This window comes from Pelophylax lessonae, assembly GCF_965119305.1.
Source record: "Pelophylax lessonae genome assembly, chromosome: 5".
Taxonomy (NCBI): domain Eukaryota; kingdom Metazoa; phylum Chordata; class Amphibia; order Anura; family Ranidae; genus Pelophylax; species Pelophylax lessonae.
Window position 1 is genome coordinate 457314155 of NC_138772.1, and position 12026 is coordinate 457326180.

General features: G+C 42.7%; 1 protein-coding gene across 2 annotated transcripts in view; it reads left to right on the forward strand.

Moving 5' to 3' along the window:
* PKIA (cAMP-dependent protein kinase inhibitor alpha) overlaps positions 1-1378 on the forward strand; it is a 92917-nt gene extending 91539 nt beyond the window's left edge. Inside the window, exon 3 of one of the 2 annotated variants that reach the window (XM_082259153.1) lies at positions 278-1378. In XM_082259153.1, the coding sequence (XP_082115279.1) occupies positions 278-360 (83 nt within the window). In that variant the 3' untranslated portion in view covers positions 361-1378. The remainder of the gene's footprint in view (positions 1-277) is intronic. The other variant, XM_082259152.1, reaches the window with a different exon arrangement.
* Positions 1379-12026: the final 10648 nt, after the last annotated feature.

The window sequence follows — 12026 nt, forward strand, 5'->3', positions numbered from 1 at the left end:
TATATCCATACTATAGAATTAACTATTATTGCTTTCATAGAAAAGTTGCCCAACCATTGAAAATACAATGCCCTCCTATTCTTGATAGTGAATTTGTATACAAGTGGCCTGTGCTTGCCAGAGAAAATGGCTAAGAAAATAAATGAAAAAAGGGAGCGTGCATTTTGGTGCTCCCCTATGCTTGTCTTGTGGTATGTTACAGTAGTATGGCTCTGAAAATGTATTTCTCACTTCTATATATTTTTATATATTTAGTATATTTTTTTTTTTATTACAGAGGGTGATGGGGAAAATGAACAAGCAACTCCAAGTGATAAAACCACAGATGAGCAAAGCCAAGCACCAAAACAGGAAAGCTAACGACTCAATGTGATAGCTTTTAACCAATCATACCTGTGATAAGCCTCAAAGCAATATGAAATCCACTAGCATCGAAAGCAAAGAATACGGTATAGATGCCAGAAATGACTGGATCATATCAAAGAAATGGCTGGCTCTGAAGCCGTGGGAAGGATTTTTTCCCAATTTTATCATAAGCAATGGCTGACATACGGACAATGTTCACTTAATCACATGAGATGTTAGTGAAACACCACGGCTAGCCACAGAAACTCTTGTTGTGGCATAGAAGCCCATGAAGGGTTCAATTCTGTGCTGTTGTAAAGGCTTCCACAAATTTTTAGAACTCTAGTACATATTCAGATTTCCCAAATGTAGAAAAGCAAAGTAAGATGAGAAAAAAAAAATCAAGAATATTGTATTTGCATATCAATAGCTTTGTTGTTTACAGATGTTTTGTACGGTACATTTTAATAAGCTACACTGCCCCTAATTAAGATGTGCACACGTCATATGGTTATCACACAAATGAAGGGCTGGATATTCTTATTCAATGGATTATTTAATCACCTTGAAATACATAACATTTCATCACCATAGTCCTAATACTCAATGAGCTGTTTTCTAGAGCAAGACACAGTCTGTTCAGTAGCAGTTTAATTCACTGTGTCATGTGATTTGTCCATTAAAATTTTCACTGTGGCTTTGATGTTTAAACAATGGTGAAGCCAATTTTCACAGGTCAATTTTTCACAAAATTGCAAATGAAATTCACACATTTTTGTTACTTTTTTACCTTATACAAAATCTGTATGTGTTTTTTTTTTTTTTTGGCTGAATAGTTACACAAAGGGGTAATGCACTACAATAATGGATAAAAGTATAAATGCACTTAGGAAGTGTGTGGTGGTATCCAAGCACACCTATTCCTTCCAGAATCAGTATTGATTTCTAACACTGTACTTGTTACAAATGTAATAGTGCACTTTTTAATGTTTGTACGTTTTAATAATGAATAGTGTGGTTGTTTTATCAGTTATAATAACCAATAAAGTTAACCAAATAAAACAAAAATGATTGCGCTGTCTTGTGTATCTTTCCCTAAATATTTTTTAATATAGAAAAGGTTGTTTTAAATGTTTTGTTTAAAGTGGTTGTAACCCCTATTCATATAATTTAAACTATATCTGTAGTGTTTACTTATCTCTCTCCAAAGCTCTAAGTGTTGTGTCTCTCTGGTGCTTCATTCCTCGGTTATCCGCATGAGTCACTTCTGACAAGTTCTCCGACACATGAGATAATAGTAGCTCAAAATTTCCTGGGCAGGGTGCATAGAGGTAGATAAGCAGGGAGCTTGTCTATTCAGACTACAGCTCTGCAAGTTCCTTCTTTTCTCTGCTTATGGGGAATAGGGGTGTGTCCCTTTCCTCCAATCAACTCTCACACAGTGTAACTGCAGATTCTCCACCCACCCATATGTACTACTGAATAATGAAGAAAGATTTTTAAAACAATCTTCACTTTTCAAAGGGTGTGGAAAGGGGAAGATTCCAGATACTGTATACAAGTAAAACTTATATAGGAGGATTTGTTTAATCTCTGTGTATCATCTGAGTTTGTTCACTGGGTATATGTGAGGGTTTACAACCACTTTAATATACTCCATAGGGATCAGAGTTTGGGAGCAAGGGATCTGAGCTCAGGAACGAGCACACACAAGTGCCCCATGTGAAACAGCTTCCAGTGGGGGCACTGGACAGGAAGGAGGGGCTAGGAGCACTGGCGGGGGACCCGAGAGGAGGAAGTTTGCAGCCTCGCTGTGTAATTCAATTGCACAGAGCAGGTAAGTATAGACATGTTTGTTATTTAAAAAAAAAAATTACCTTTACAATCGCTTTAAAGTGGATGTATACCCACTGAAGAAACTAACCTCAGATGATACACAGAGATTGAACAAATCCTCCTACATAAGTGGTGCCTGTTTATCTGCTGCCATAGGTCCTGTACAGCCTTCTTCAGCACACAGATGGAAGTATTTTTTTTAGCAGCAGGAAAAAGGGGGTGGGGATATGAAGTCACACACACTACATAGCTAGAGCACAGAGCTGAGTGTAATCTAAGAGTTCACTGGAGGAAAGTGACACCCCCCATCCTTCACAGGCTCTGAGAAACACAGAACTGCCCTCAGTCATCTATGAATCATCTGCTTCCCTATAAGTCACCTGCTGTGTGCAGAGAAGGAAGCTATGGTGTCGGCTTAAAGCAGTATTAATCCTAAAAGCAAATATTTATATATTACAGGTTACCAATTATTCGATGTGATGGCCATATTGGCTTCCTTTTTTAGGCTTTCTTTTTTCTATTTTCATCTGGTGATCCAGCCAGTATCTGTCGTTTTTCAACAGAATAAGCTCTCCTGTAGTTACAGGGATAAGACAAACCATTTAACACTTGCAGGGGTGCTTAAAATAATCAGCTTTTATTTATTCATCCCAAAAAGGAAAAAAGCTGTTTGCTGTAACTGATTATAAGGTATTCCATCTAACACTCCCCTCCCCCCTGAATGGCAATGCTGCTGCCTACTGTGCCTCCTGTTCTTATTCCTCCAGAAATGTGTCTCATTACAGGAGGTGTGTTACTGGCTAAATCACCAGGTAAAAAAAAGAGGGGGAAATGCCTAAAAAAAAAAAAAAAAAAAACAAATGCCGCCACCACATCTAATGCTTGGTAAGCTGTAATATATTACATTTTTGGTTTGGGGTTCAATACCGCTTTAATCTATTAGGAGTGAGTCATGCAGAGAGAGGAGAGAATTTTAGAGAAACCAGACTCTGTGCTTTGAATTCCGGTTCGCATTCACCCTTCTGGGATGTGTTTTGTTCATTTTTAATGTATGAGGTTTACAACCACTTTAAGATAACAAATTATTCCTGTATATTGTTTTTAGACAGACTAGGCTTTATTTTGCAATATTATTTTGCAAAAATTGTTTTATTTTCTATATAAAAAAGACATAAAACATTTTAAAAAACATTTATTTTCTATGTAAATAATTATGGTAGACATACAATATATATATTGTGACAGGACATCAAGTAAATGTGACAGGAAGTCAGGTAAATCTGTGAGTGTTGTCACAGATTGGAGATACAATTCACCAATTACTATAGGGTGTCGGCTGCAGAAGCCAGCAGAAATGTCTAAAGACGTTGAACAGACTTCAGCTGTTCAGAATGAGGAAGTTAAGGCCTCTATAATTTGTCCAAAGGAAGTCTATGGAGGGCTGCCTCCGGAAGCTGTCTCCTGAAGCCGTGTGGGCTGGGGACAGTAGAGCACTCAGACGTGTGCCCCTGAAAGCTGTGTGAGCATGGGGAAGACCTCCTGAAGCGATGTGAAGCTGAAGAAGGTAGCAAGTGTGGAGACTACTCGAAGTGAGGTCTTGGATCGTTTCTAGGTGAAAAGAAACCAATGGACATTTCCTGTGTGAAGGGGAAATTAACAAGTGTGAAGACTACTCAAGGTGAGATCTTGAACTATTTCTATGTGGAAGAAATAAATGAACTGTTTGCTATGTGAAGAGACAAGCAAAGGGACATGTTCAATGAGAAGAGGAAAAGGGACCTGTTAAATGAACATGTGCTGTGTGAAGAGATAAAACATGGACTATTGAGAATCTGCTGTACGATCAGCCAAGTCTGCCCAACAGTAGGTTGGGGACAGACTCTTAGGTAGGTTCCAGAGTGAGAAGGTAGCCGCCCACAGAGGCAAGGATTTATTTTGGTGTTTTATTTTATTTTGCTGTTTTTGACGCTTGCAGTCTGGTGAAGAAAATTGCATTAATAAACCAAACTGTTGTTTGCAAGCACTTCTCGGCTATCTCTCTGTGAAAACGCACCCCCCAAGGGGTCATCCACGCCTACCACCGAGCTAATCTCCCACAATATATATATATATATAATGTATATACTGTGAGAGATTAGCTCGGTGGCAGGTGTGGATGACCCCTTGGGGGGTGCGTTTTCACAAGAAGGTAGCCGATAAGTGGTTGCAAACAACAGTTTGGTTTATTAATGCATTTTTTCTTCACCAGACTGCGAGCATCAAAAAACCAGCAAAATAAAATAAAAGACAAAATAAGAGAGGGAGGAGCCTGAAAATAAATCCTTGCCACTGTGGGCGGCTACCTTCACACACTGGAACCTACCTAAGAGTCTGTCCCCAACCTACTGTTGGGCAGACTTTGCTGATCCTACAGCAGACCATCAATAGTTCATTTATAATCTCTTCACACAGCACAAATGTCCATTGAACATGTCGCTTAACTCATCACAATGAGAATGTCTTTTGGCTTGTCTCTTCACAGGGCAAACATTCCTTTATTTCTTTCACATAGAAATAGTTTGTTTTCTCACCTTTGAGACGTCTTCACACTTGGTTACCCTCCTTAGCACACATCACTTCAGGGGGTCTTCTCCCATGCCCACACAGCTTGTCGGGAGGCACTCATCTGAAAGTCTTCCTTCTCCCAGCCCACATGGCTTCAGGAGACAGCTTCCGGAGGCAGCAGTCCTTCTCCCAGGCTTCCTCAGCGTCGGGAGGCACACATCTGTCTGTCCTCCTCTCCCAGCCCACACGGCGACAGGAGGCAGCAGTCCTTCTCCCAGGCTTCCTCAGCGTCGGGAGGCACACATCTGTCTGTCCTCCTCTCCCAGCCCACACGGCGACAGGAGGCAGCAATCAATAGGATTTCCTTTGGACAAATTATAGAGGCCTTCATTTCCTCATTCTGAACAGCTGAAGTCTGTTCAACTTCCTGCTGGCTAGCTCTGTAGCCAACACCCTATAGTAATTGGTGAACTTTCTAAATCAGGTGGAAATGTATCTCCTGCCTGTGACTACATTCCCAGATTTACCTGACTTCCTGTCACATACCCCCCCCCCTCTTGTTTCAACCCTAGGGTTGGGACACAGATTTCCAGGCACGCATGTGTCAAGCACTGCTGACTCTCACTGATAAGCCTTCTATTATCCTCACGCTGACGGATGAAACTGTTTCTGTCATCTTCATTGACAGATTTCTCATAAATGTCACACAGTTTGTCTCTCATCTCATATACATATTCTTCCACTGCATTTTTGGCATCATTTCGCTTCTTCTCAAGTTTCTCTTGCATACAAGTTTGTCCTATCCGCCATGGAGGACCGTGATCCATAGGCAACTCAATTGGGCTAGTCTTAATGTCTTCAACATTCTTGAGCCGCCTCTCTCTGCAATCAACAAATGATTTCCACAACACTTTGAGAACCTCTGCTTCACTTAGCTTTGTTCCAAGATATGCCTTCTTGAGCTTGGCTTGCTCTAAGATGCTGTGCAGAGGGCCTTCCATTTGCCACAACAGGCTGTCACACATTTCTTCAAAGTGAGCCCTGTTCATTTTTCCAGAGACATCATCAACTTTCCTTCCACCAACATATGGGTAAAAGGCAACAACACAGTTGAACCCAGCGATCTGGGTGGTATCCATTATAGACCTCCTCTCTGCATCAGTGAAAAAGCATGGAACTGCAACACATTCTTTTACAGGTTTCTTCAATGCACTTTCTGCTGAACTATTTGACCGCTCAAGGTCACCTAGTTCCTTTTCTCTATCTGAATTCCACATGGAATGTATCTCAAGATCACGATCAAACTTCTTTTTCACATCTTCAACACACTCTAATGAACCAACGCTTTCTTCCATGCGTTTTTTCATATCCGCTATCTGAGCTTGCAATGTTGCGACTTGCTCTGATAGGTTTTTCTTTGCTTCCTCCTCCTCTTTTAATTGTTCCAGGAAGCCATTTTTCTCATCTTCCATTTGTTTGAGCTTTGTGCTAAAACTCAGCCTTTGACACCTCTCTTCCTGTAAGAGTTCCTGCGTGTCTTGCAGCTGCGATTCCAAGATAGAAAAATCTTCCGCAATTTCTCTAGATTTGCTGTCTGCTTGAGAAAGCTGATTTGTAACATTGTCCAGCTCAACCTGCAGTCGGTTTGCCTTCTCTGACAGCTTAGCACACACTCGGTCACCTTCTGACACCTTGACTTGCGATTCCAGAAGCTGTGCCTCTACTTTTTCCCTCTTATGTTCACAATCTCCTTTTCCCTGCATAAGAGCCTTCACCTCATTGGCTAGTTTCTGGGAATGAGACTGTAATTCTGCCACACAGGCTTCTTTCTCCTTTAACTGCTGCTGGAAACGTTGGACTTCACCTTTCCAACTTTCACAGTCTGCACATAATTCATCTACCACAATGCTCAAAGTGGTGAGCTCACACACAGTACTCAGTAATTTAGCCTCTCTTTCACTTTTCTCGTTGTCGCTGAGAGACAATGTAGTTTTCAGAGCAACATTCTGTTCCTGCGCCCCCTGCAGGTCTATTTTTGTAGCTTCCAAACACTGAAGACTTTTTTCCAGCTGATTACGCAACTCCAACATTTCACACATACTTTGCTTCTGCAAAGTCTGAATTTCAATTTCCTTTTCCATGAGGATGGTATCTTTCTCCTTTATAGTGTCTTGACGTTTTTGCAACTTGACCAAAAGAAGAGCAGTGGTTTCTTCCCACTGTGACGCATGAGACTTGAGTAGTTCATTTGTTTCCTGCAAGTTTCTATGCTCCATCTTAAGCAATTCCAAGGCTTGTTCCTTTTCTTCCATTTTCCGTTGCAAGGCATCCAACTCAGCCCTGCACACATACTCGGTTTCCTCCAAACCAATGGCCTCCATTGGCTGCTGGCGTCTCTGTTTCCAGCCTGCCATGCTCTCTTGGTGAGCCTTTCGTTGAGCTGCAAAGCTCCGCTGTTTCAGCATCTCCCCCATTTTGAGTTTACTTTTCATCTGAGCACACTGCGTCTCCATAGCAGTTTCATCAGTGTTGCTAGGGACAACAACCTTCCTCTTTAGTAGACTCTCTTTAGGCATGGATGGGGCTCGTTCAGGCCGTAACATCCCCTCCATCCATAGAATCCGGTCTCTCATTTCATCTATCTTTGCATTTTTCAGGCGTTTTGATCGCCCCATCTTCAGTAACTCCACAAACAAATTTTTCACAGTCCAGCAAAAAAATTTCAGACCACTGTCTCTTTAACACATGTAGTTTTTCTCTCTCTTGCAAGATCTCTTTTCCTGCGCACACAGTTTGTGCAGTCCCTTGCACCAGACACAACAAAGTTCATCAAAAATTTTGAGACCGCTGTCTCTTTAAAACACGTTTTTTCTCTTTCAGGATCTTCTCTCCTGCACACATAGATTGTGCAATCTCATGCACCAGACAAAAGTTCATCAAACATATGCACTTCTTTGCAGGGATCTCTGCTTCTGCCCACTGCATACCTCCACCATATGTGAGGGATTAGCTCGGTGGCGGGTGTGGATGACCCCTTGGGGGGTGCGTTTTCACAAGAAGATAGCCGATAAGTGGTTGCAAACAACAGTTTGGTTTATTAATGCATTTTTTCTTCACCAGACTGCAAGCGTCAAAAAACCAGCAAAATAAAATAAAAGACAAAATAAATCCTTGCCACTGTGGGCGGCTACCTTCACACACTGGAACCTACCTAAGAGTCTGTCCCCAACCTACTGTTGGGCAGACTTTGCTGATCCTACAGCAGACCATCAATAGTTCATTTATAATCTCTTCACACAGCACAAATGTCCATTGAACATGTCGCTTAACTCATCACAATGAGAATGTCTCTTGGCTTGTCTCTTCACAGGGCAAACATTCCTTTATTTCTTTCACATAGGAATAGTTTGTTTTCTCACCTTTGAGACGTCTTCACACTTGGTTACCCTCCTTAGCACACATCACTTCAGGGGGTCTTCTCCCATGCCCACACAGCTTGTCGGGAGGCACTCATCTGACTGTCTTCCTTCTCCCAGCCCACATGGCTTCAGGAGACAGCTTCCGGAGGCAGCAGTCCTTCTCCCAGGCTTCCTCAGCGTCGGGAGGCACACATCTGTCTGTCCTCCTCTCCCAGCCCACACGGCAACAGGAGGCAGCAGTCCTTCTCCCAGGCTTCCTCAGCGTCGGGAGGCACAAATCTGTCTGTCCTCCTCTCCCAGCCCACACGGCGACAGGAGGCAGCAATCAATAGGACTTCCTTTGGACAAATTATAGAGGCCTTCATTTCCTCATTCTGAACAGCTGAAGTCTGTTCAACTTCCTGCTGGCTAGCTCTGTAGCCAACACCCTATAGTAATTGGTGAACTTTCTAAATCAGGTGGAAATGTATCTCCTGCCTGTGACTACATTCCCAGATTTACCTGACTTCCTATCACAATACATATAATCAGCAGAAAACACATAGCTAAGGGAAAGAGTTCATTAGGAGTTTTTAGGTTTATCCAGGAGAGAATAAGTTAAATAGAGATACTATTTGTATAAGACTTTTTTTTAACCGATGTCATATGAAGAATAAAGGTTGCACCTTTGATCTACATTTGAATGAAACATTAACTACAGTGTGATAATATGCTGGCTACTTGTGAGTGTCATTTTACACAGGGGCAGCTGGATTTTGACAGCTACCCCTGCTATGTTATAGATAGCAATTACTGGCTGTCATTTTGGCAGCCAGTAGTTGCCTATAACAGTGTCAGAGGAAGCAGCAGCAGGGGCAGAGGAGCAGAGCATTGGGAATATGTCCTAGAAATGTTTTTGATGTTTTAAAGTCCTGAAGTGGTAAAGGAGAAGTGGAGTGTTGGATATACATTTTTATGTATATGTATGTTTAGGACTAAAAATGATATTAAATTATATAATGTTTGCCGGCTGCGTTTAAGCCAATGTCTGTGCTTCAGCCATGCAGAGTGGGACCCAGCTGTCAAAGTAGTGTTTTTGCCATTCAGTGCAGGGCAGAAAGAACAAGGTCCAGCAACAATGGTATGGCAAACAAGAGCCCCTCGGAGCCTTGGGCCCTGGGTGGCACAAATGCAGGTATGCCACTGATGTAGCCTACTACTATCCCTTCCACATACTGTACATTTGATGTATAAAAAAATGCAGCTCTCACATTTTAAAGTTGAACTCAAGCATAAGCAAATACTGACTAAATGGAACAGGGATTATTATTATACAGGATTTACAGTATATTGCGCCAACAGTTTTGCAGCACTTTACAAAATGAAGGAAGACAGTACAGTTACAATACAATTTAATACAAGAGAAATCAGAGGCTCTTGTTCGCTGGAGCTTCCGATCTAAGAAGAAGTGTCAAGTGATAAAAAAGGCAATAACTCTGGGTAATAAGCTGATAGAGAAAGTAAGAAAGACAGTTCATTAGTCAGAAGCAGGATAGGCTTCTCTAAAGAAATGGGTTTTCAGGAATTGCCTAAAGGTTGATAGAGCAGGAAATAGTCAGACAGATTGGGGGTAAGGATTTCCACCGAACACGTGTGCCCCTGTCCAGGGACACTGCCGAATGACAGGTAAACATAGGGGCAGGGGGTTACCTGGTGACCCAACCGGATGACCCCATCCCCATGCCTACCTCTCTTTGGGCAAGTGTCATTATTGTGCGGGATAACCTGGTGATGTCACCACCAGGTAACTCCACCCCATGTTTATCTGTCATTTGGGAATGACACTCGCCCAATGAGAGAAAGACATGGGGATGGGAAAATCTGCTTATGTCACCGGTAACCCCACCGCAATATTTACCTGTCATTCGGCTGTATCCCTGGACAGGAACAGTCCAGGGATTGGGCGAGATTCATTATGGGGCTAGATCACCTGGTGACGTCACCAGGTAACCCTGCCCCATGTTTGTCTGTCATTCAGGAATAACACTTGCCCAAGGAGAGGTTTTCAGGAATTGCCTAAAGGTTGATAGAGCAGGAGATAGTCAGACAGATTGGGGATAAGGAGTTCCGCCAAATATGAGTGCCCCTGTCCAGGGATACAGCCGAATGACAGGTAAATATAGGGGCAGGGGCTACCCGGTGATGTAACCGGGTGACCATATCCCCATGCCTACAACTCACTGGGCAAGATTCATTATGGGGCTATATCACCCCCGAACCAATGTTTACCTGTCATTCATCTGTGGCCCTTGACGGGACCAGTTGTGTTCGGGGAGATTGGCATTTTTTTTTTCCATTTGGGTCTGGGTTTTCATGGGTTTTTTCATAAAGGACTTGTCAAAAAACGGTGTTGTGTTTTTTCTAACCCTTTGAGCAGATTTTTGGTGAATGAGTATGGGTACTATGTATTCACATAGGGGGGTGGTGGGATCTGGGGCCAGGATTGTATGAAAGAGGCCCTTGTTTCCCTCACCATGAGGACAAGGTGCTTTGGGATGGGGCATATGCCCCAAAGCATCCCCCCATGTTGAAGGCATGTGGCTCACGCGTCTCGCTCCCTTTCCTGGCCTGCTGGGCTGCTATGGTCTTCTATGGATTTTGGGGGGGACCCCACAAAATAATTTTTTTACTCTTGACGTAGGGAGGGGACCCTTCACTATTTTTTTTTAAAAAAAAAGGTTCCATGCTATTCTGAATAAATAATGCTATAAATACAAAAAAAAAAAGAATTCCGCAATATTGGACCAATTTGTTTTCGGAATTTTGGAATTCAATTTGTATCTTCGGCATTCCTTTTGTATTTTCAGAAATCAGAATAGCTAGTTGTTAAGGAGTTGGGGGGGAGGGGTGCTTTGGATCAGGGGGGCTCCCCCCAAAGCACCTTGTCCCCATGTTGATAGAAACAAGTGCCTCTTCCCCACAACCCTGGCCTAGTGGTTGTACGGGTCTGCGGGTGATGGGGGTTATTGGAATTTGAAAGATCCCCCACATGTGAATGAGTAGGGGTACATAGTACCCCTACTCACTCACCTAAAAGTGCTCAAAGGGTTCATTAAAACACAGCACCAGTTAATGACAAGTCCTTTATTTTAAAAAGACCACAAAAATGCTGACCCAAACAAAAACAAAAAAGTTGCCCACCGAACACGACCAGGGATACAGCCGCATGACAGGTAAATATATTGGTGAAGTTACCCGGTGACATAAGCGGGTGTTCCCTCCCCCATGTCTACCTCTCATTGGACGAGTGTCATTCCTGAAAGACAGATAAGCATGGGGTGGGATTACCTGGTGACATCACCGGGTGATCCCGCCCAATAATGACATTTGGCCAATGAGAGGTAGACATGCGGGAGGGAACACCCACTTATGTCACCGGGTAACTTCACCAATAAATTTACCTGTCATGCGGCTGTATCCCTGGTCGTGTTTGGCGGGCAACTTTTTGGGTGACCCCATTACATCACCGGGTAACCCCCGCCCCTATGTTTATATTTAATTTGGCTGTGTCCCTGGACAGGAGCAGTCATGTTCAACAGGAGACTTTATTTTTTTGTTTAGGTAAGCGAATAGATGTTTTTTTTTTTTATAATAGACTTGTCAAAAACTATGTTGTGTTTTTATTAACTTTGATATTTTTTTGAGTGAATAAGTAAGGGTACTATGTACCCCAAACTCATTTACATAGAGGGGGCTGGGATCTGGGGGCCCTCTTGATAAAAGGAACTTTCAGATTCCTATAAGTCACTCTCCGCAACCCCACAACCACCAGGCCAGTGTTGTGGGGAAGAGGCCTTTGTCCCCATCAACATGGGGACAAGGTGCTTTGAGGGGCAGAGCCCC